This window comes from Trichomycterus rosablanca, chromosome 12, assembly GCF_030014385.1.
Source record: "Trichomycterus rosablanca isolate fTriRos1 chromosome 12, fTriRos1.hap1, whole genome shotgun sequence".
NCBI lineage: Eukaryota > Metazoa > Chordata > Actinopteri > Siluriformes > Trichomycteridae > Trichomycterus > Trichomycterus rosablanca.
The window spans coordinates 25729171-25755097 of NC_085999.1; the positions used below are offsets into that span (position 1 = coordinate 25729171).

The window sequence follows — 25927 nt, forward strand, 5'->3', positions numbered from 1 at the left end:
AATAGATGAGCGATCGTCTCTGACTTTACAGCTACAAGGTGGACCAACTAGGTAGGAGTGTCTAATAGAGTGGACAGTGAGTGGACACGGTATTTAAAAACTCCAGGAGCGCTGCTGTGTCTGATCCACTCATACCAGCACAACACACACTAACACACCACCACTGTCCATGTCATTGTCACTGCAGTGCTGAGAATGATACACCACCTAAATAATACCTGCTCTGTGGGGGTCCTGACCATTAAAGAACAGGGTGAAAGCAGGCAAAAAAATTATGTAGAGAAATAGATGGACTACACTCAGTAATTGTGGAACTACAAAGTGGAGCTGATAAAATGAACAGTGGGTGTAGAAACAAGGAGGTGGTTTTAATGTTATGGCTGATCAGTGTATATGTGAAGAACAGGAGTGTACTGTACTGTAAATGAGCATACGAATGCATGCCAGTATAGGCATTTGTATTCTTCTTTATAAATATTCATGCATGTGTTTTTCACACACATGCTTTCAAACTTCTACTTAATGAGTGTAGCGCTAGATCACTTATAGATAACGTTTAGTCGACTAATTAATCCGGGGCAAGGTTCTTCATAGCAGGAGGTATAATTAGCTCAACCTGCATCAGGTCACGTGATAAATGAAGCTTTACTACAGTGAGCATTGGGGGAACAAAAATGTCCAGTATGTTAAGAGAGGGTTAATTACATGACTGCATTAATCTTGAGGATTTTGTTCTTATTCTGTGACTAAATGATAAAACGTGTGTTATCTGGATCATATAAAGCGCTGGTAATTATTTATTGGTGCTTATTTACAAAGAGGATCAGTGGCAACAGATGTTCTTACCAACCATGCAGAGGCTTCACCTGATTCAAAAGATTGGTGATAAGTGTAACAGAAATCTGGTTGGTATAAAAACCCTCAGTACCACTGATCTAAAGGTTCTTGAAAATGACTTTGTCTATACAACGACTAGGCATAACATTATGACCACTGACAGGTGAAGTGAATAACAGTATAATAAGCGGCACCTGTTAGTAGGTGGTATATATCACGCAGCAAGTGAACAATTTATCCTCAAAGTTGTGTTAGAAGCAGGAAAAAATGGGCAAGCGTAGGGATTTGAGCGAGGGCCAAATTGTGATGGCTAGACGACTGGGTCAGAGCATCTCAAAAACTGCAGCTCGTGTGGGGTGTTCCCGGTCTGCAGTGGTCTATTAAAAGTGGTCCATGGAAGAAACAGTGGTAAACCGGCGACAGGGTCATGGGCAACCAAGGCTCATTGATGCAAGTCTGGCCCGTGTGGTCAAATCCGACAGACATTTACATTACATTGTCAGCATTTAGGAGACGCTTTTACCCAAAGGGACTTACAGTACTGTGACAGTATATTGTCTAATCAATTGAGGGTTAAGGGCCTTGCTCAAGTGCCCAACAGTTTGCAACCTGGCAGTGGTGGGTCCAGTACTAGTCCAGTACCTTAACCACTAGGCTACAACTGCCTAAGAGCTACTGTAGCTCAAATTGCTGAAGAAGTTAATGCTGGTTCTGATAGAAAGGTGTCAGAATACACAGTGCATCCCAGTTGCAGGGCTGTTTTGGCAGCAAAAGAAGGACCGACACAATATTAGGAAGGTAGTCATAATGTTATGCCTAATCGGTGTATTATTCTGTAGAATAGGGACCACAGGTAGTGTAGCTTCAGCAGCTGAGTGTCTATTGGTGCATCATGAACATCAGGTTGCCTTAATGTTTAATGAAAATCAATGAATGCCCAGAATTTAGCCTAATAATGTCCAATTGATCAATCCATTATTCATGATCACACTGTTGGTTGATCCCCACTATCATTAAGTTGTCACTGTTGGGCCCTTGAGCAAAGCTCTTAACCCTCCTACCTAATTCACGGATCGTGAAATGAGCTGTTTCCCGTGTAATATGCAATTTGCTGTGAAATTCACAATGTAAGGTTTGTGTTTAGCGATTTATCGTTTACGTTTACTGGTTAATCTGCACTACGAGGCAGTCCTAGTGTAACCGAGCATCTTTAGAGTTTGCTGAGTTAATAAAGTTATGAATAAACTGCACATAGACAAACTGTCAGGAGAATAATACTTTGCTGGTTTGTTCTTTTGAGGCGCAGCACAGACTACAGAGAGATGATCACGTGTGTAGAGAAGCACACTTTTCCACTGATTATGGAATCCCCAAAGAGACCAAATGCACTCAATGTGTAAATACATACAGTACATCAAACACTGTCAGCACACTATAGCACAGAAAAGTCTGTTACACTAGCAATCCTACGGCAATTCAGTTAGCAATCGGTTAGTTAAAATGTCCAAGATGTCGAAGTAAGCAGCTAAAAACACAATTTAGGTAACAGAGTTTGGAAAACTACTAACCGATTATGTGGACGTGGAAAGGTGTGGGGGTGTCAAAACAAGGGCGAGTATTTTCTTATTTGAGACAGAGCCAAGCACCGTTGCTGAATGTTCTAGGTTTACATTTAACCATTAAGGTAGCTGTGCTGTGTATTTTAGCTTCTATTTATTCTACCATTCAATTTATCAGTTTAATTAATGGCTTACGTGAAATGTGGCACTTTTCTGTAAAAATCAGTGAATTTAGTAGGGCCGTACTCATAACTTTAAGTCACTTTGGATGAAAGTCTCTTAAATGCAGACAATGGGTTTGTGAAATCCTAGTGAGCTGCCTTGCTGCCAACTGCCTACCTAAACAGCTGCCTAAGTAGAGAGGAGTCTAACTGTACTTTAGAAGGCAGATTTTTTGGACGCTCTAGTTAGACAGCAAGTGTGTCATCGCCTGTCTATGTATACCGTCGCATTCTTAGCTTACTGGTTTAACTTTAAACCAATGGGCTGAGGTGACACAACCTGTAAGCATGCCAGGCTCTGCTGTGTTATTTATTTATTATGATTTTAATGTTATGTTTTACACACTGTCATGGAAGAATAAGGTGAGATTGTGGGTTCTTACAGCAGTAGAATAGCTGAAGAACAAGAAACAGAGCTGTGGGCCTCTCTTTATACTGCTCTAGTCACATCAAATTGGGTGTTAGACTTTGGAACCTCTATTCTGTGCTAACTGTTGCTTCTCATCTGCTTACAACAGCTTAACGACAGGCATGTTGCTTATTTTTCCATAACACTCAGGGCTCTAGACTAACTTTTTGCACTGGTTGCACTGGTGCACCTAACTTTTTTTCTTAGGTGCACCAGCACAAAAGTTAGGTGCACCCAAATTTTCGACCGCATCGCATTTAACACCTCAGTTTTACAGGTTCACTTTCTTATTTTTTTATCACTGTCCAAATAGGCAATATTGACTTGTAAATGATTAACTAACAATCTGGTCAACATAAAGTTCTTTATTTGAAGCACAATTCTACAAGAAAGGTAACTTACTGAAAAAGTGTTGGTGCTTAAGGTGCTTCACTAAGCTGAAATTTAAACTCAAGATGAAATAAAAAGAAAATGTAAATTAACAGTGCAAGTGTTTTAAGGGCTTCAAACTGCACATCTCATTTAATGATAAGAATATTACATATGGTTAATGCAGTAACGAGACGCATATTATTGACATAGGCTACATGACATGACATTATTACATTTTGAGTCAGTTTGCCGCTGATATTTTTAAAGTGCCTTAAAGAAAAGATGAACTGTGTGATATGACGTGGTAAAGTGACCCGGACAGAATGAACAACGTTTAACGTGAAATATAAACAGCACACGTCAAGTAAATCCAGCTAAACACAGATACATGTGGAGCTGTTAGACTGGATTTGATGGTTATTTCACACAGATGGATGTTTGTATCATGGAACTTTAATGATGTTTTATCTATCGAGTCAAGCGCTGAGCAAATCGCTTATTTACGTCGAGAGTCGCGGTGAAAACGAAGCGTGAAACTCTTCTCACGTCAAGGAACTAAAGAAAACAACAACTGAGACAAACACGTCACGTCTTCTTATCACCGATATTTGATTGATGTTTTTTTGTAACAGCAGCACAAATGCTCACACATATTCTACACACTCCACCATGATATTACTACTCTTAACTTTCGCTGTGTAAGGCCCACAGTTGATGACGCTGGTCCCGTCCTTCACTATCTCTGATTGGTTAAGACATATAGATATGATTAGATATGGGCCTAATGTGTGTCTGTTGTTGCACCGGAGACTTTCAGAGTCACAGAGACTTTTGTTTCCCTCGAACGGCTGGTCGCAGATTTTTTTCAGTCGCACCATATTGGTCGCACTCTAGAGCCCTGACACTTTGGTTACATATATTACAGTCATGGACAATTTTGTATCTCTAGTTCACCTCACTTGCATGTCTTTGGACTGTGGGAGGAAACCGGAGCTCCCGGAGGAAACCCACACTGATGACACAGGGAGAACATGCAAACTCCACACCGATTAGGACCTTCTTACTGAGAGGCAACAGTGCTAGCCACCATGCCGCCCACACTCTGCTGTGCACAATTCATCCAGCATCTCATAAGCAATCAGTAAAGCGTGCAACGTCTCTTGACATTACCCAGAGAGCAGGATTAAAACTGGCTACCTACCCACGAGTGCCCTTTAAACGGGTGGCATTAGCTAAAGGTCTTTGGAAGCACGCTCTGGACGATAGTCGGTTCGATTAGGAGCGCTGCCCAAAGGCAGGCGCACTGTGATCGGAACAGGCTGTGGTTACACTCTAGCAGTGCTCTGATTATATTATGATCTGTTTACTGATTGCATCTGAAGCTTTTCCGATCGTATTTCTGAAGCTCTGCAGCACGACGACCCGAATTCAAACGCGCTTAATTGTTTACTGGTGTATCATCCCACTCATGTTTCCCACTGGAAATCCTCCCTCGCCGCACACGTTTATGTCATTATTTATTCTCCACGCCGTGGCGGCGACATAAGACTTTCCTTTCCTCAGGTAGACAGTTGGCCTTATTTTCCATTCGCTCATTCTGTGCGCGGTCTGTAAGTGCAAAGGTTGGCAGCGAACAGTTCCTGGCTCACAACGAGCCCCGAATCTATTATTCATCTTGCCTGGTGTCTTAGCGACATTGTCCCACCACCTGTCTCGCACACAAGCCTGCCTTGTTGTTCCCAGTGAATGGGTGCTCGCTGACAAATTGAGGTTTTGTTCTTTCGGTTGACGTGCCGGGAGTCTGACTAAAGTGTGTGTGTGTGTGTGTGTGTGTGTGTGAGTCTGTCGTTCCTTTTGTTTCTGTGTTAGCGCTCGGACAGCGTGCAGACGTGAACGCAGATATCAGAGCGTCTACTTTCATGACTGAAAATATGTGGACACCTGACTATCAGCATTCTAAAATCGTGTTAATATGGAATTGAGCTCTACTGAGTCTTCAGGTTTCCTTATGCCAAGTTCACACTACACGACTTTCCAAGCCGTCAGGTCGCTGTACAGTTCACACTACACGACTGATCGGCGATAGGGGGTTTCACACTACATGATCTATCACCAACTGGAATCGCAGGCGAGCTTCTCTGGTCTCCCAAACTACGTTTTGTCACGAAAACAAACGTGAGAGGTTTAATGATACCACGTCCAAAAATGCACGTCAACAAGTAGCGAGCGATCAAAGTTTGTGTGCTGATGTGCAGTGTAAAAGCAAGGAGAAAAAATAAATGAATCTGAGTGGGTTTGGCAACATGAACAGCAGGGATTGTTCTATAGTGAGTTGGAGGTTAATAAATATTTTTGCAATGCAATGTTGGTGTTACGTTTTGTAGAGAAAGATAAGGTTAGAAATACTGTAAAACATGCCGATTCTGATAGAAACTATATTCTGCCCGTCCCACCTTTTAACCCTCCTCCCCTGCGTTTCCCCTCACACCATATCTTGCGTTCTCATTGGCTGTTCGACATAGCACTCATTGCCAGTTGTGCAACTCAGATTGAGATATCTGACATGCTAGAAATCTCGATTCGAGCCGCTTGGATCGAGTTGTTGGATAGTTCACACACAGCGATTGAGAGCCAAGTTTCGATCGCCGAGCAAACGCCGAGTTGCTCCTGAGCCGGCAAATCAAACGCCGACATTAAAGGCTTTACAGAGGATTCAGCAGTGTGTCTGTGGGAATTTGGGTTCATTTCATTAAAAGAACATTTTTAAAAGACAGGGACTGCTGTTGGACTAAACTGGCCTTGCTCCTAATCACTGGTCTGATTCATCCCAAAAACTGATATGGCTGAGGTTAGGGTCAAATGCACTATATGGTCAAAATATTCAGACACCCATTACATCTGTTATGTTCTAGCAGGGTGGCTTGATGGGTATCACTGTATTCTCACAGCCAGAAGGTCCTGGGTTAAATTCCCAGATCAAGTGGTACAGGTCCTTTCTGTGTGGAGTTTGCATGTGCTCCCCCGTCTGCATGGGTTTCCTCCGGGTGCTCTGGTTTCCTCCCACAGTCCAAAGACATGCAAGTGAGGTCCTGTTTAGGCCACTGAAGTTCCTTCAGACCAAACTCATGGACCTCCATTTGTGCACAAGGTCATAATCACGCTGCATGATTTTTATTCATTTATTAGGATTTTAACATCATGTTTTACACTTTGGTTACACTTATGACAGGACAGGTAGTTACTCATTACACAAGATTTATTAGTTCACAAGTTTAATGTCAAACACAGTCATGGACAATTTTGTATCTCCAATTCACCTCACTTGCATGTCTTTGGACTGTGGGAGAAAACGCACACAAATACCCCTTTTTCACCGACCCGGATCCATCTCCGTACCAGTTCGCGCACTTGATTTTGAACCGGTTCCACGTATTTCCACCAAAAAAAGAGGTTCCAGACAGTGCCACAGAATACTTGGTTTGTCAGCGCGAACCGTGATGTCATCTGTGGGCATGTGACAGTGCAGAGTTTTGGGTGCTTTTACATGAGAAGCTGCTAAATCGCGTTTGCGCTGCACTTAAAGTTTACCTGATTCAATTTTGAGCGAGTTTGCCGCTGATATTCGCTGATATTTTCAAATCGATGAACTGTGTGATATGACGTGAAAAATAAAGCGTAATGTGGCTTGTTGTACTAAAACAACCGATGAATTTTGGCAGTACAGAGCACTTATAACCAGTAATAACGGTGTGAAGTTCAGTGTTCCTATGTCGTACTTTTAGTACATTAAGCCACGTTACGTTTTTTTATGGGAAAGCTTTTTCGACTCTCCCGAGAAGCGGATTCAGAACCCCGAGCTACATAAACACCACACGTGAAGTAAATACAGCTAAACACAGATACACTATATTGCCAAAAGTATTCGCTCGTCTGCCTTCATTTTGCCAAACTTGCCCTCCACCAAACTTTACACTTGGCACAATGCAGTCAGATAAGTACTGTTCTCTTGGCAACCGCCAAACCCAGACTCGTCCATCAGATTGCCAGACGGAGAAGCGCTTGGTGATGTAAGGCTTGGATGCAGCTGCTTGGCCATGGAAACCAATTCCATGAAGATCTCTACACACTGTTCTTGGAGGCCACATAATCTGAAGGCCACATGAAGTTTGGAGGTCTGTAGCGATTGTCTCTGCAGAAAGTTGGCGACCTCTGCGCACTATGCGCCTCAGCATCCGGTGACCCGCTCTGTCATTTTACGTGGCCTACCACTTTGTGGCTGAGTTGCTGTCGTTCCCAATGATTTCCATTTTGTTATAATACCACTGACAGTTCACTGTGGAATATTTAGTAGGACTTGTTGCACAGGTGGCATCCTATCACGGTACCACGCTGGAATTCACTGAGCTCCTGAGAGCGACCCATTCTTTCACAAATGTTTGTAGAAGCAGTCTGCATGCCTAGGTGCTTGGTTTGATACACCTGTGGCCATGGAAGTGATTGGAACACCTGAATTCAATGATTTGGATGGGTGAATGAATACTTTTGGCAATATAGTGTACATGTGAAGCTTTTAGAGCATGTTTGATGGTTATTTCACACAAATGGATGTTTGGGTCATGGAACTTTAGTGATGTTTTATCGCTCAAGCTGAGCACTGAGCAAATCAGCTATTTGCGGCGAGGGTCGCGGTGAGAGTGGAACACAAAACGCTTTTCACGTCAGTGAACTAAAGAAAACAACAACGGCGACAAACACGTCTACGTCTTCTTATCACCAATAGTTGAGCGATGCTTTTTGCATAAAAACGAACATCTGTAACAACAGCACAAATTTATCTGTAACCTCCATCATGTTACTACTCTTTACTTTCTTTATGTAATGCCCACTGTTGATGATGCATGCTTGGCACGTGGGTCGGTTCTCTACAAAACACCAAGGTTCGAAGAAACCTGAACAGAACCGGTTCAAAAACCATGGTTCTTTTGGTGGAAAAGTGCTAAAAAAGGACCTGGCCCCTTCCACCTGGAAATCGAACCCAGGACCTTCTTGCTGTGAGGCGACGGAGATACCCACCAAGCCACCGTGTCACATGAGAGATGCAATGGGTGTCCAAATAAATACATGTTGTCCAAATACATAAAAACACAAATGGGACTCAAGCAGAGCTTAGACTATGTCGACACACAATTCTACACAGCATGGTGATAAGTTAATTAAGTCCATGTCTATTAATATACTAAAGGTGGTCAAGCATTGATTTCTCTCTAATCTATGACATTTGGTACAAGCACTCTCAAACTAAAAAGCATATCACAGGACATAAGTGTACACAACAATTATCAGAGTTTCTCACTTCAACCCTTCAGTCTCAAAAACCCGACGCCTTCTATGAAGCCTAATTTCTCTGGCTGGACTCATTGGCATGCAAAGCTGGCAAGCAGAAAGACTTTCAAACACATAAAATGCTTCCCAGTCTCTATATTTCATCAAGGAGTTTTTCATGTTTAATAAATGACAGCAGCCGAGCCGCTATGACTTTGTTATTCATAAAAGCAAAGCTTTCAATTGGGATACATTTAAAATCTTAATCAGAACCTGCAGGACTATTTGCGGAGTGCTAATATTTGCCTTGACAGGGCTCAAAGAATTCAGAAGACAAAAGAGAGATGATCTAAGGCTCTGAAAGTTAGCAAGTTGATGTGAGGTACTAGTAATCATGTACCCTATATGCCAAAAGTATGTTGAAGTAAGTGTTTCACCCATACTTATTGATAACAGGTGTATAAAACCCATTATTAATGAATCATATGACTCCAAAATCTTGTAAACAGTTTGAGGAAGTCCCTTTCATGTTCCAGCATGACTCTACCCCTGTAGAGATCCATAAAGGCATGGTTTGATGAGGTTGGTGCATAGGAACTCCAGTGGTCTGCACAGAGCCCTGACATTCTAATAAACACCTTTTGGATGAATTGGAAGCTTGACTGTGAGCCAGGTCCCCTTCTCCAAAGTCAGTGGCTCTTGGAACTGAGCCTAGTTGGTTGAGCTTTGAGCTATCGGTTGGAAGATTAAGACTGAGATAAGATAAAAATGGGGGGAAATTTGCAACGTTACAGTAGCTTTTAAGAATATGGAGATAGGTGCCCAGGTGGCCAAAACCACCTCCTTGTTTCTACACTCACTGTCCATTTTATCAGCTCCACTTACCATATAGAAGCACTTTGTAGTTCTACAAGTACTGACTGTAGTCCATCTGTTTCTCTGCATGCTTTGTTAGCCCCCTTTCATGCTGTTCTTCAATGGTCAGGACTCTTCCAGGACCACTACAGAGTAGGTATATTTGGGTGGTGGATCATTCTCAGCACTGCAGTGACACTGACATGGTGGTGGTGTGTTAGTGTGTGTTGTGCTGGTATGAGTGGATCAGACACAGCAGCACTGCTGGAGTTTTTAAACACCTCACTGTCACTGCTGGACTGAGAATAGTCCACCAGCCAACAGTGCCCCATGGGCAACGTCATGTGACCACTGATGAAGGTCTAGAAGATGACCAACTCAAACATCAGCAATAGATGAGCGATCGTCTCTGACTTTACATCTACAAAGTGGACCAACTAGGTAGGAGGGTCTAATAGAGTGGACAGTGAGTGGACATGGTATTTAAAAACTCCAGCAGCGCTGCTGTGTCTGACCCACTCATACCAGCACAACACACACTAACACACCATCACCATGTCATTATCACTGCAGTGCTGAGAATGATCCACCACCTAAATAATACCTGCTCTGTAGTGGTCCTGTGAGGGTCCTGACCATCAAAGAACAGAGTAAAAGCAGGTTAAAAAAGTATGCAAAGAAACAGATGGACTCAGTCAGTAATTGTAAAACAGAAACAGAACAAAAAATGGACAGTGAGTGTAGAAACAAGGAGGTGTGTACATGGTTCAGGTTCACTTTAAATGAGTGCAGATATTGAACCGTACAATTATTGTGATGGTGATTGTCTGTTCTTGGGGCGGTGCACAGTTTGAATATTACAATAAGATTCTGACGGGTTTGCGGACTATTTTGAACCCTTAAAATGTTTGAAGAGCCCTGTTTTAATAATTAGCACAGTACATCAGTACACACTGATCACATGACTCAGATCCAGACCTTTCAGTTTGTTATATATTAATGACACTGTTCGCGCCATCTGTCCACAATGCAGAACGAGGGACCATCTCCAATATGCTCCACACCAAAGGCAAAGTAATTAATGCCAGCAATAATGACTAGATTAAATATTTCACAGGCCGACTGCCACGCGGTTATCGGAGCCAAAAAAAAAGTGTCAAGGATTGTACTTATTGGTAAAAAAATGTCTAAATGCTCTTACGAAAAGCACAATCTGAATTATGATGCTTATTAAAACAAGCGATTCATCTCCAGAAACATCACAATGCTTGTGAATCCCGGTTTCAAAAGCTAATATCGACTACTCCAGACCTACAGAGTGAGAAACATGATGTATTACTATAGTACTCCTGTACACCAGGACAACGAAACCCAGTCACGTCACTGCTGCCACCTAGAACAGCGGGTCATGGCCGCTCTCTCCGCTAAAACTTGTTCCCTGTCTGTGCTCGATTGGAAAACCTGGCATCTGACTGGGGCATCTGCTAACCATGGCCATGCCAGCACGGTGAATACATGCAGACATCTGCTCCATTAGTGCCCAGGGGGCATCCTGGGCAGTACAGTAGACCGAGGGTATGATTATTGCCAGCTTTTCTCAGTGGCCCAGGCCACGAACAGAATATCATCAGTATGGTATGTTGTATACATGTTTATGCCAAATTAAATCCAAAGTATTTATTAAAATACACATTTTAGTATTTTAATCTCTCAGTTTGTGCATCCCATATGCAGTTGATTTCATTTTCACGTTTAACGATGTTTATCCTGGTCAGGGTCTCTGTCGGTCCGGCTTCCTTGGAATCAGACACAGCAATGCTGCTGGAGTTTTTAAACACCTCACTGTCTCTGCTGGACTGAGAATAGTCCACTAACCAAAAATATCCAGCCAACAGCGCCCCGCGGGCAGCGTCCTGTGACCACCGATGAAGGTCTAGAAGATGACGAACTCAAACAGCAGTAACAGATGAGCGATCGTCTCTGACTTTACATCTACAAGGTGGACCAACTAGGTAGGAGTGTCTGATAGAGTGGACAGTGAGTGGACACGGTATTTAAAAACTCCAGCAGTGCTGCTGTGTCTGATCCACTCATACCAGCACAACACACACTAACACACCACCACCATGTCAGTGTCACTGCAGTGCTGAGAATGATCCACCACCCACATAATACCTGCTCTGTAGTGGTCCTGTGGGGGTCCTGACCATTAAAGAACAGGGTAAAAGCAGGCTAAAAAAAAGTATGTAGAGAAACAGATGGACTATAGTCAGTAATTGTAGAACACAAAGTGCTCCTATATGGTAAGTGGAGCTGATAAAATGAACAGTGAGTGTAGAAACAAGGAGGTGGTTTTAATGTACTGTCTGATCAGTGTATAACCAATCATGTCTTTATGTAGACGCACGATTGGTCAAAAGCACCACCAGGTATTCGAACCCTGAATCCCAGCAGTAGTGGGCTAGTGTTTTTTACCACCACCAAGGCCGGAATAACCAGGATTGAACACCAATCCATCGCAGGGCAATCATATCATATTGAGTACCCTACCAACAGCACCGCAGCAGTGTCAGGCTGGCGTCATACCCCCTCGTTTCAGTTATTGTTCAGGGAAACAATGTGCACGTCCTTCTCATCCTTGAGTCATCCAGATAATGAAACAGTAAAACAATACAACTTAAACAGGATCAATTTATATTGAATCAGATATCAAACACAGCGGCTACTTACTTACATCAGCAAAAAGCCAAGCAATCAGAAAATACAAAGAGTATTATCTCAGAGATCGATTCACATGGACTGGGGGGCGGTGCGGTGGCTCAGTGGTTAGCACTGTCGCCTCACAGCAAGAAGGTCCAGAGTTCCATCCCTGGGTGGGGCAGTCCAGGTCCTTTCTGTGTGGAGTTTCTCCTCGTGTCAGCGTGGGTTTCCTCCCGCAGTCCAAAGACATGCAGTGAGGTGAATTGGAGATACACAATTGTCCATGACTATGTTTGATATTAAACTTGTGAACTGATGAATCTTGTGTAATAAGTAAATACCGTTCCTGTCATGAATGTAACCAAAGTGTAAAACATGACGTTAAAATCCTAATAAACAAACAAACAAACAAACCAACATGGACTGGGAATGTTATGTGTCCCGTTTGTCCTACACCAGGGCTTGTCAAACCCTGGGTAAGTGGTTGCAAGCCAAAGAAAAATGGATATAAAAACAACTAATTTTAACAGGCACATAAACACAAAATTAAGTTGTTTTTTTGTTTATTTATTAGGATTTTAACGTCATGTTTTACACTTTGGTTACATTCATGACAGGAACGGTAGTTACTCATTACACAAGGTTCAGCAAGGTTATATCAAACACAGTCATGGACAATTTAGTGTCTCCAATTCACCTTACTTGCATGTCTTTGGACTGTGGGAGGAAACCGGAGCACCCGGAGTAAACCCACACAGACACAGGGAGAACATGCAAACTCCACACAGAAAGGACCCGGACCGCCCCACCTGGGGATCAAACCCAGGGCCTTCTTGCTGTGAGGCGACAGTGCTACCCACTGAGCCACCGTGCTGAAATGAAATTGTACATGAACGCCCCCTTGTGTAGTTTGTACGTTACATCTTGTAAACCACAGTGGGACCAGACTGCCAATATTTTTATTATTTAAGTATACTTCATTTGTTTCGTTTTGATGCATTATTTGTGTTGCCTGGGTCATGGTAAAAATCATGGACAAAATATGAGTCACTTGAAAAAAGTTTGAAAACACCTGTCCTATACCAACATGCTTACGATTGGACAAAAAAGGATTGAGTAAGTTATACATAGTGAGTTTGTAATAGTTCTTAATCAACAATAATACTTGATGGAAGACAAACGGACTTGACCCAAACTGTGTTCTACACCTGTAATTAGAAGAGGTGTCCACACATTCTGATTGCATAGTGCTGACTGGTGTTTTGTTTAGTTTTAGAATGGTGTATCAGGCAAACCACTTTCTAATCCTGAATATCTGTGCTTGTATATGTATTGTGCATGTATAAACTCCTGAGGAAAAAAAAAAAAAAAAAAAAAAAAAAAAATTAAAAATAAAATAAATTAAAGTATAAATAAAATAAAAATAAAAAAGAGACACAAACAGCAAAACATTAAGCATTTTATGATCTTACAAGTTATTGGCACAATGGCAAAATGAACCAAATACTGCCACTATTATAGGGAGGATATTACTAGATTGGAAGATAAAAGGGGGAAATTCAGAAAAAAAGGAAGTTTATGGGCACCCAGTTGGCACAACAGAATATTCCACTAGCACACCAGTGCTGGGATTCGAACAGCTCTCCTACCGGTCGGCTGGGTGCCACCTAGCGGGCACAATTGTCAGTGCCTGCAGCAGACAAAATTGGCCAACAGACTGCTGGATGGGAAAAGACCAGACTAAATATGGGGTGGGGCCTTCAACACTGTGTAGGAACCCTGGTTAGTAGCCTGAGTCGCCTGTACAGAGGTGAAGGAATGCGAAGATAAGCGTGTGACTCTCCGTGCGCGAGACTGGCCTCACGTGCAAATCTACAGAAGTATGGGCGATTAAGAAGGGGTCAGTGGACTGTCAAGCAAATATACCCTCCTTGGATGCGATCAGGGTCCCCAGCAGCGGAAGACTTACTGGCTAAGCTAAATTTGGAGAAAAAGGGAGAAAATGCTTAAATAAAATAGGAAAAAAATAACATTTATGGGCGGAATCTGGAAAGTTTGATTTCAAATGATTCAGTAAAGTTGTGTGGAGTAATGAATCAGGAGTTGAGTTGTACAGTGATGCTTCAGAAAAGAGTCTTCAAAGATCTAATGAGAAACTAACAGTGACTGAATCTCTACTACGATTAGGCATTGAGTAAGAGGAGTCATGGTGTGGGAAGCCTTATTAGCAGCAGGAACTTGTGAGGTGCTTCACAGTAAAAAGTCAATTCATATTTATGTAATTTTTGCTAACAGGAGTGTAAATTTACTCACTTACTCACAGGTGCTGCTCCACACCACACAAAATCTGTTTCTAAACATCTGCTCAGGAGTCAAATGGCGTGAGTTTGAAACCGATGCTGCGTTAATAGTAGATATTGTTACCAAAACACAGTTATCTCCTGTTCAAGTGCCGACTAACTCGCATTCAGTCATTTCCAAATTCAATAAATCCTTCCAAGGTGCAGAACGTCTGACCGCGTGACAGATTGAAAGGAGCTCAGAGGGTCAAAGGGTTTTCGTCGGTTCTGGATGAGGTGCAGGTGGGCCTCGCTCAGGAGTTTGTCATGAGGTCACTGGCCATATGACATGCCAGAAGTGACAGGGTCAAAGGGTGAATTTTTAGGTCTAGTGTTACAACTCAACAGAATAGATTAAAAAGAAGCCAGGCTCCTAATAGCCATTAACCAAGCACCTAGGTTTTAATGGATAGATCTACATTATAAAGCTAAAAGTATTAGGACACATGATCAGGAGCTTTTTGGACATCCCATCCCTTTTGCAGCTCTAACAGCCTCCAGTCTCGTGGCTTTCTACAAGAGTTTGGACTTTGTCTGTGGAAATTTGTATTTTTAGGCACTGATATTGTTACTGTCATTGCAATTCATCCTAAAGATGTTTAATACGGTTATAGTGAGGGATCTTTACAAGCCTCTGGAATTTCTTAAAACTATGTCTGTATGGCTTTGTCATGCTGAAACAGGAAGGAGCCTCCCCTACATTGTTTGTTGCTACAAAAATGGAAGCATATAATTGATCTTATATTATTGATTTTATGCACCTGTTAGCATTGATTTGGATGAAATGTCTGGACTCCGTAATTAGAAGGGGTGTCCACATACTTCTGTCTAAAAACCTAGTGAGCTGCCTTGCTGCCTACTGCCTACCTAGGCAGCTGCCTAAGTAGAGAGGATTCTAATAAGACATCAAACTCATGAGGCAGATTTTTTTTAGACGCACTACTTAGACAGCGATTATGTCATCGCAGTTTTCACTTGCTAAGCTAACACAGTTAGCCTTAGGCTATTTAAACCAATTGGCTGAGGCAGCACAACCTGTTAGCATGCCAGCTAACATCTCCCTTTGTGTACCGAAACCAATTAAATTGTCACTGACGAGCCCGGATTTGCAAATAAATGGAATAAAAAATCAATGAGAACTTATTTACATTTAAAAATAACTCAGTTTGTTGCTCCGCATTCGACCACCACATTTGTAATTATTTCGTGAGAAAAGTTGTGCTGCACTGAATGCTGGGATTGCCTTCACCGCTAAGGAAGCATTGGATGCTCCCACGTTATTCAGTCAGATTATTGCTTAGAATTAAGGCATTCAGTAGGCAGCATTTTAAGGCATCTAAAAATGGAGATTTTTAAATTAACCGCTCATTTATTTGAACACTGATGTAAATACTGATCCACTGACTTCTCTTTTTGGACAGAAACTAAGGAGCACAAGCAGAAGATTCAGGAGATAAAGAAGCTGATCCATCAGTTACCCAGACCCAACCACAACACCATGAAACTGCTGTTTCATCACTTCCGGAGGTAAAAAGTTAAGAGTTTCCTAGGAATAGAATAGAAATCAAACAATATTAATGCAGCGAATTAAAGGGTTAGCCGTACATCTCTGTATTGTGGTGATGTTCAACACACAGTTTAAACAAACCCGGGCCAGAGTCTTTCATTAATTTTCTTTAAAAAGCATAGGTGGAGCAGACTATGCTGATTGTGTGAGTGTGTTAGTGTATGTGCAAGTGTGTGTGTTTGGTTTTGAAATAGGATAAGCTTATGATCAAGTGTACAGACACACTTGTCCATAGAATGCTCCATAAAAATGCCTAGAAACATCTTGGCAACCACCGGGAACACCCTGTTGCTATTTTGAACCCTTTCTTTTTCCTGAACTGTTTAACATATACACACAAATTTAGAACGGCCATAAGGTTCTAGAGCTAGAGCTGTACCACTGTAGTTAATTTAAGCAATAGAACACTTGAGGTCGTGTGTTATCGCGAATAACATCACAGCTGTGATGATCTACGGCACTCGCATTCAGGATGAACCTGACAGCCGTGATGTTATTCACGATAACACACGACCTCAAGTGTTCTATTGCTTTTATACAACAGTTTTTACAAAATAAAGAAAGAAAATAAATCAAAGAAGCCCTGAATTTCGTATTAAATATGCTTTAATATTGACAATACCTTCCGCCAAAAAGTAGTTCCACTACGAATATAAAGTTTAACACTACAAAGCAGACATCCCAAGTTGCAAAAACTCATTTCAGGGAGGTAAGAACAACAAGAAGAAGAAGGCAAGAACCTCCGAAGAGAAAAAAAAGAAATAAAAAACCTCTCACACACACACCAAAGGATATGGGTGATAACAGAACTCTTAGGAGCTGCTAACTGGGCTATTAAGCTAACTGTTCGTGTTACAAATACATTAATGTTCCCTACATAGTACACTAGATTGTGTATCAGATCGTGGATTAATGTTCCCTACATAGTGCACTAGATTGTATATCAGATAACGGATTTAAAACGCGATCGGGAAAAAAGTCTGTGTCGCCTGTGTGCGCGTTTGTGTGCATGAAGCTTGTCGTTACTGGCAACGCATCAGCGGAGTAATACGGTTGTGGTGTGAAAAGTCCGTGCTGTTATCACGAATATCAGCACGGTTAGAACGCTTCTCAACCAATCAGATTGTAAGGTTGCTTTAACTAACTGTTGTATAAATAATAATAAAACTAATAATCATAGTAATAATAATAATAATAATAACTGGTTGGGTATAACAGTCTAGCACGTGAAGACAGTAATCATTGTTACAGACCTCATACAGAAAAGCGCTGCGCCAGAACAGCTCAACAGCTAAAAGTGTGTGTTTTTTTTTTGGGTGACAGTGCTAACATAGCTGGCACAGTCGGTAGGCCATATGGCTAGTCTCCATCTCCCAGGAGGGTGTTCCATGCCTCTTTACCCTTCTGCACATTTACCACTCTGCACAGAAGGGACAGAGGACTTAAATCAGATTGATGAGCCTCCCCCGCCCGCAGCTTCTCTCAAAGGAACACGCCCTTTGGGTCTAATGATGAAGTTTGTTGGGTTGCGTATGCCAGGTCCATCAATCAAATAGTGTATATTGCCAGTGAGCTTGTTTGACCTGTACTAACATGAACCTTGCATTATCAGGAGTCTGATACAGGTGACACGATATAGAGGGCATTGGAGAAAGCTGACTCATCTGTGCAGCCAACCATCACAAAGCCTTGATGGTGTAGTGACATGAGATAAAAATAACACAAACTGTTCAACCTGGCATTCGTGTGGTGCAACAGTAACTTGCTCACTACCTCTGGCTCTGTCTGGGAGGAAGGAGGGGATGGCAGATGCCCGCAGTGAATTGTAGTCTGTTTAAGTTGACTCTGAGGAAACCAAACCAACAGCAGCCCTGCAACGAAAATTTTAAGCTAATGTCCACTTTAGCACACATGGAAAATCCCACTATGCTCTCTTTATTCCTCCACCGTTTGTGCTGGTTCCTTGCAGAAGCAGAAATGTGTTACAGAATCAGACCTTCCCTCCCTCAAACACAGCCAAGTGTATCTACAGTGGGGTCAAAAAGTATTTAGTCAGCCACTGATTGTGCAGGTTCTCCTACTTAGAAAGATGAGAGAGGTCTGTAATTTTCATCATAGGTACACTTCAACTATGAAAGACAAAATGAGAAAAAAAAATCCAGGAAATCACATTGTAGGATTTTTAAAGAATTTATTTGTAAATGATGGTGGAAAATAAGTATTTGGTCAATAACAAACAAGCAAGATTTCTTGCTCTCACAGACCTGTAACATCTTCTTTAAGAAGCTCTTCTGTCCTCCACTCGTTACCTGTATTAATGGCACCTGTTTGACCTCGTTATCTGTATAAAAGACACCTGTCCACAGCCTCAAACAGTCAGACTCCAAACTCAACCATGGCCAAGACCAAAGAGCTGTCGAAGGACACCAGGAAGAAAATTGTAGACCTGCACCAGGCTGGGAAGAGTGAATCTACAATAGACAAGCAGGTTGGTGTGAATAAATCAACTGTGGGAGCAATTGTAAGAAAATGGAAGACATACAAGACCATTGATAATCTCCCTTGGGGTCAAGATCTCATCCCGTGGGGTCAGAATTATCATGAGAACGGTGAGCAAAAATCCCAGAACTACACGGAGGGACCTGATGAATGACCTGCAGAGAGCTGGGACCAAAGTAACAAAGGCTACCATCAGTAACACACTACGCCGAGAGGGACCCAAATCCTGCAGTGCCAGGTGTGTCCCCCTGCTTAAGCCAGTACATGTCCAGGCCCGTCTGAAGTTTGCCAGAGAGCATATGGATGATCCAGAAGAGGATTGGGAGAACATCATGTGGTCAGATGAAACCAAAATGGAACTTTTTGGTAAAAACTCAACTCGTCGTGTTTGGAGGAAGAAGAATGCTGAGTAAACACCATACCTACTGTGAAGCACAGGGGTGGAAACATCATGCTTTGGGGCTGTTTTTCTGCAAAGGGGACAGGACGACTGATCCGTGTTAAGGGAAGAATGAACGGGGCCATGTATCGTGAGATTTTAAGCCAAAATCTCCTTCCATCAGTGAGAGCATTGAAGATGGAACGTGGCTGGGTCTTCCAGCATGACAATGATCCCAAACACACCGCTCGGGCAACGAAGGAGTGGCTCCGTAGAACGCATTTCAAGGTCCTGGAGTGGCCTAGCCAGTCTCCAGACCTCAACCCCATAGAAAATTTGTGGAGTCCGTGTTGCCCAGCGACAGCCTTAAAACATCACTGCTCTAGAGGAGATCTGCATGGAGGAACGGGCCAAAATACCAGCTACAGTGTGTGCAAACCTGGTGAAAACTTACAGGAAACGTTTGACCCCTGTCATTGCCAACAAAGGTTATGTTACAAAGTATTGAGTTGAACTTTTGTTATTGACCAAATACTTATTTTCCACCATAATTTACCAATGTGATTTCCTGGATTTTTTTTTCTCATTTTGTCTCTCATAGTTGAAGTGTAGCTATGATGAAAATTACAGACCTCTCTCATCTTTCTAAGTAGGAGAACCTGCACAATTAGTGGCTGACTAAATACTTTTTGGCCCCACTGTATATAACAACTGTCCAGTCCTGCAGCATCACTGCAGGTCCACTTATCAGCTCCACTTACCATATACAAGCACTTTATAATTCTACAATTACTGACTGTAGTTCATCTGTTTCTCTGCATGCTTTGTTTGCCCCCTTTCATGCTGTTCTTCAATGGTCAGGACCCCCACAGGACCACTACAGAGTAGGTATATTTAGGTGGTGGATCATTCTCAGCACTGCAGTGACACTGACATGGTGGTGGTGTGTTAGTGTGTGTTGTGCTGGTATGAGTGGATCCGACACAGCAGCGCTGCTGGAGTTTTTAAACACCTCACTGTCACTGCTGGACTGAAAATAGTCCACCAACCTAAAATATCCAGCCAACAGCTCCCCATGGACAGCGTCCTGTGACCACTGATGAAGGTCTAGAAGATGACCGACTCAAACAGCAGCAATAGATGAGCGATCGTCTCTGACTTTACATCTACAAGGTGGACCAACTACATGTAGGTAGGAGTGTCTAATAGAGTGGACAGTGAGTGGACACAGTATTTAAAGACTCCAGCAGCGCTGCTGTGTCTGATCCACTCATACCAGCACAACACACACTAACACACCAGCACCATGTCAGTGTCACTGCAGTGCTGAGAATGATCCACCACCTAAATAATACCTGCTCTGTGGGGGTCCTGACCATTAAAGAACAGGGTGAAAGCAGGCTAAAAAAGTATGTAGAGAAACATATGGACTACAGTCAGTAATTGTAGAACTACAAAGTTCTTCTATATGGTAAGTGGAGCTGATAAAATGGACAGTGAGTGTAGAAACAAGGAGGTGGTTTTAATGTTATTACAAATCAGTGTATGTATGTGTATGTGCACGTTTTTGTGTTTTTGAAATGGGATAAGCTCATGATCAAGTCTACAAACACCAATGTCCATAGAATGCACCATAAAAATGCCTAGAAACGTCTTGGCAACCACCTGGAACACCCTAAGAACACCCTAGCAACCTTGCAATGCTAGGTTGCCTAATGTGTGCTATCCGATTTGGCAACCACCTGGGATAACACACACACACACACACCAGTGGCGGCTGCTGGTCTTTCAAAGAGGGGAAGCTCACTGTCGGCTTACGTCATAAAATTTGTCAATTTATTTATACATAAATTCTGCCCTCCGTTCCTTTTCAAGAAAATGGCCTGAACTCGAACAAGGAAATGTTGAAATTATGTTAAACTGAAACAAATACTATGAGTGTGTTTTATTTACACAATGAACAATGGAAATGGTCAAGTAATTTCACCAAGCAAATACCAAGAAATGGGTTGCAGTTTGTCTTTCGACTTCACTCACAAAATCCGCGATGGGACTGAAGCTCCCAGTGATTAAGTGACGTGTAGATCTCAAAATAGCTGTCAATCAAAACGGGATTCAGCCTTTCGACTGATCCTCCAATCATCTTTCAGACGCTGCGCGTCCAGACCCGCCCACAGCTCCATTCACCCCCAGAGACGCTCAGCGTCCGGGTGCGGGACAAAATCGTGGCATTTATCCAATGACCGGCGAGTTTCGAAGCAATGAAAAAAACCGTTCCATGCAGTCCCGTTGAAGTGAATAGACGCTCAGCTTCTACGGGCAAATGCATTGACGCCACGGGAATGTATGAGAAGTTAACAAAATCGATCAGTCAGTCGATCTGTGATTAGTAGCTGATTCTGAACGAACTCGTCTTCGAGATGAACGTGTCCTAACGCATTTGTAGGCAATGAAATGTTAACACAACTGTACATATTTGACCAGTTAATTTTTTACATTTTAGGGGAAGCTGAGCTTCCCTTGCAGTCTTAGAGAAATCGCCACTGACACACACTGACAAATCAACTGTATATTCTGAAATTCAATCCATTTCAGAAATGAAATTCATTTTGAATGACAGTGTCACTGTTCGTAAAATGTGTCTGCATTCCAGCGCATTTTAATGAGCATACTGAAGCTCAGAATAACACAACAGACGGATGAAACAAATATGAAAATAGATTTGTCCCGCCATCAGCACGATCATAGCACAAGCCGTGTCCAGTTAGTCACTGTAACTGCAGGCAAATTTTGCATGTGTTAATGAGCAGACCACTAAAGATGTTAGTGCGATTTGCATTCTACACCAATGCAGTACGACACAAAATGTATTAGCATTAATTCTTTATCAGAACTGCTTGAATAATCTGTTGACAGAAATGCTGTTATAGAAGGAACTTGCGGCGGGGCTGGAAATCCCTGCCGTGCCACGAAGTCTGTCCTTTCTCCTAACTCGTATTCTAGAAGCATTAGCATACGTTAAGAACGCTGGGCCTCTGCAGTGTGGGGCCACACCCTGAGCAAGTGATGTGGTTAACACAAAACTTTTCCTTTTGAAGCTTTATTCTTTCCTCTCTCTGCTTCTTCCCTCACGCTTTGGCTGAGTTAAAAACGAGCAAGAAATGTGTGGTGGAATACTAAGTAGGATGTACGCTTTGCTTTTTGTTATCTTGGGATGTGTGGTGTAATGCTCCATTACAAGCTTGGCATTATTATGGGTACGGTAATACTGCGTTGGAAGAGATGGCACTTGCACTCTTGAATTTATTTGAGTCATGTACTACCCCAAATCAGAACAACACAGAGTTTCTTACATTTACTTTGACTTTTATTTGATTGCAGACAGGATGAACCTGATATATTTCATGTTTTATCTGCTCAACTTCATTTCATTTATTAATAAACATTCATTCCTGCATTTCAGGCCTGCAACACATTCCAAAAACAAGTTGGGACAGTAAAGCATTTACCACTTTGTAATGTTGCCATTTCTTTTCACCACACTTAAAAGACGTTTTGGCACCGAGGATACCAAGTGATTTAGTGTTTCAGCTTTTATTTTGTCTCATTCTTCCTGCAAACACGTCTTAAGATGTGCAACAGTACGGGGTCGTTGTTGTCGCATTTTTCGTTTCAAAATTCTCCACACATTCTCTATTGGGGACAGGTCAGGACTGCAGGCAGGCCAGTCCAGTACCTGTACCCTCTTCTTCTACAGCCATGCCTTTGTAATGTGTAATTTCTGCATTAATGCTGCCATCACAGAAGTGTAAATGACCTTTGCCAAGGGCACTGACACAGCCCCATACCATGACAGACTCTGGCTTTTGGACTTGCTGATTCATCTGACCACAATACACGTTTCCACTGTGTGATGGTCCATCCTAGATTCCTCAGAGCCCAGAGAAGTCGACGCTGCATCTGGACATGGTTAACATAGAGTTTCCTTTTTGCACAGTAAAGTTTTAAGCAGCATTTGTGCATGTAACTCTGTATTGTAGTGCTTGACAAAGGTTTGCCAAAGTAATCCCTCACCCATGTGGTTATATCAGCTATTGTTGAGTGGTGGTTCTTGATGCAGTGCCGTGTGAGGGATAGAAGATCATAGGCGTTCAGCTTAAGCTTGAGCCCTTGGCCTTTACGCACCGAAATTCCTCCAGATTCCTTGAATCATTTAATGATATTATGCACTGTAGAGGGAGAAATATGCAAATCCTTTCCAATGTTTCTTTGAGGTACATTGTTTTTAAACATTTCAATCATTTTCTCACACATTTGTTGACAAACTGGAGATCCTCTGTTCATCTTTGCTCATCAAAGACTCAGCCTTTCCTGGATGCTGCTTTTGTACCAAACCATGATTACAATCACCTGTTTGGAATCACCTGTTTGCAATCACATCATTATTTAGTTTTTTTACCTCATTACTTGCACTAAATTGCCCCTTGTCCCAACTTTTTTTGGAATGTGTTGCAGGCCTTAAATGCAGGAATGGATGTTTATAAATAAATGAAATGAAGTTGAGCAGACAAAACATGAAATATCTCAGGTGCAAACTGTCTGCAATCAAATAAAAGTCAAAGTACCGTAAATGTATTTTATTTGCATTTTCCATACTGTCCCAACTTTTTCAGATTTGGGGTTGTACTAGAGAATAATGAAATGCAAAACTATTTATATTAGTACATAAAGTGCAGTTTGTTTTTGATAAAAATGTGTAAAACACACTGAGCAGTGCACACTTTACATATATTCACCAACATATTGGCGGATCAGGTGGCGCAGCGGGATATTCCGCTAGCACATCAGCTCTGGATCCTGGTCAAAGTATCAGTGAGTCTGGTTTCACCAGAAACAACAACCCAAAGGCAGTAATATCCTGTACAGGGCTTTGGCCATGCCCCCTCTGACCATGTCCAGCAAAAATCCTCAAGAATTTCAACATACAAAATATATAGCCAAAATGAAATATAAGCCAATGGTAAAATACGGCTTGCTTGACTGTAGACAGTGACAGTAACTCTAATTCTTCCTAGAAGTGCTCATGGGTTTAAAATAGAATGTCCAAAAACCTATGGTCATATAGTGTTTATGTCTCATAAATAAGTGTTAACCATAAATTTCTACCCACTAGCTTTTAATTCACTCCACGGTGAAGCACTGCTTAACTAAAACAGGTACGCCAAAGCTAAGTGAACCCCCAGAATCCCTCGCAGTCACAGCCGTGTTGTGGGCTCTATTTTCTCTTGGCTCGGGTCGCTGGAGACGTGGTGAAGTGCCTTATAAAGACGAGGGCCCTTTGTTGTGGGCGCGCGGTATGCCCGTGTGGAACCAATGTTCCCTATTTCCTCTGGCCCATTGGGGCCTGTGTTCAATAAAGCACTTGTGTACTCCCATTGTGATGATGTGGTCAAGGCAACCAGCTCTCTCGGAGTCACATTCGCTCAGCTATGCTATTTACGTCTCTTCTTGTGGGTGTTTTTGTCACCGCCGCTCATATTTCCCGTCGGCCGCGAGTGATTTAAAAGGCCGTAGGTTTTGGCATTTTCGGCGGTAATGCCCGGTTCTTGTTTTGTGCTGAAGAAACCTGGAGAGAGCTCCAAGGATAGAGCTAGCTGATCAGAAAAGCCAAGGGGTGAAAAGTTCTCCTCTCATCTGTGTTGGATGTTTTGAAGAAAGGAGGATAATTGCGAGCGAATGAATAGGCCGCAAAATAACAACATTTACTAGAAGATGCATGTGGTGATGATGCTTTCCCTAAATTGCTTTTAAGGGCTTCTTCAGAAACAAACATGCCATCTTTAATCATGTTTTTACTACTGCCATTATCCAGCTGATTTCCATTTCCAATTCATAACAGAACAATATCAAGATGCAAATAACAATTAGGACCACCACTCGCCTCCAGAACAACTTTAATCCTCTGACTGGTTTGTTATGGAATGTTGGAGTCTGTCGGAGACACCACTGAGAATCTAAACCCTAGACTGCCACCCCATGTTAGAACATTATTTAAGCAAAAGAGTTCTATTCTTCCCTCACCAAACCATAAATGTTTTATGATTGAATGATTAAAAGTAGGGATGTAACAATACACTCTACCCACGATGCAATGCAATTCACGATACTGGGTTCACGATATGATTTTTACCTGATTTCTTTTTTTTTAATGCATTTTCTCCCCTTTTTCTCCCCCGTTAGCGTGTCCAATTGCCCAATTGCATCGTACTTCCTCTCTGCCTATGCCGATCCCTGCTCTGACCGAGGAGATCGAAGCTAACCCACGCCCCCTCCGACACGTTGGCAGCAAGCCGTATGCAGCTTATCACCCACACACTGACGAGTGTTGTGCCACCTAGCGTTGTGTACGGAGAGACACACCCTATGAGCACTCTTTCCTCTTCTCTGTGTAGGCCCCTCTAATCAGTCAGCAGAGGTCGTAATTGCACCAGTCTGACAGAGGAACCCCATATCCGGCTTAGACCCGCCCATCTGAACAACCGGCCAATCGTTGTTCATGTAGCCGCTCAGCCTAGCGGGCAGCCAGAGCTGAGATTCGATACGATGTATTCAAGATCCCAGCTCTGGTTGCAGCGTGTGTTTTTACCGCTGCGCCACCTGAGCGGCATTTTTACCTGATTTGTTAAACAAAATTAAATTGAAGACAAATTATGACAAAGTTTCCTTTTATTATTTCTCTTTAAAAAATAAAATACTGTATTTGTGCTGATCTTTTATTTATCTAAATAATGAATGTCCCTTTATTTTTGAGGTAGGTACAAACTATGCAAAACAATGCTGCACATTTCCCTTTTTTGCGTAAAAAAAA

The 25927-nt window shown here is 42.3% G+C and overlaps 1 protein-coding gene across 1 annotated transcript in view; it reads left to right on the forward strand.

Annotated features, from left to right (window-relative positions):
- The window catches only part of arhgap15 (Rho GTPase activating protein 15), a 71121-nt gene that overhangs the window by 40045 nt on the left and 5149 nt on the right, over nt 1-25927 (forward strand). Inside the window, exon 13 of the mRNA XM_063006397.1 lies at nt 16036-16141. Within this exon, the coding sequence (XP_062862467.1) occupies nt 16036-16141 (106 nt within the window). The remainder of the gene's footprint in view (nt 1-16035; nt 16142-25927) is intronic.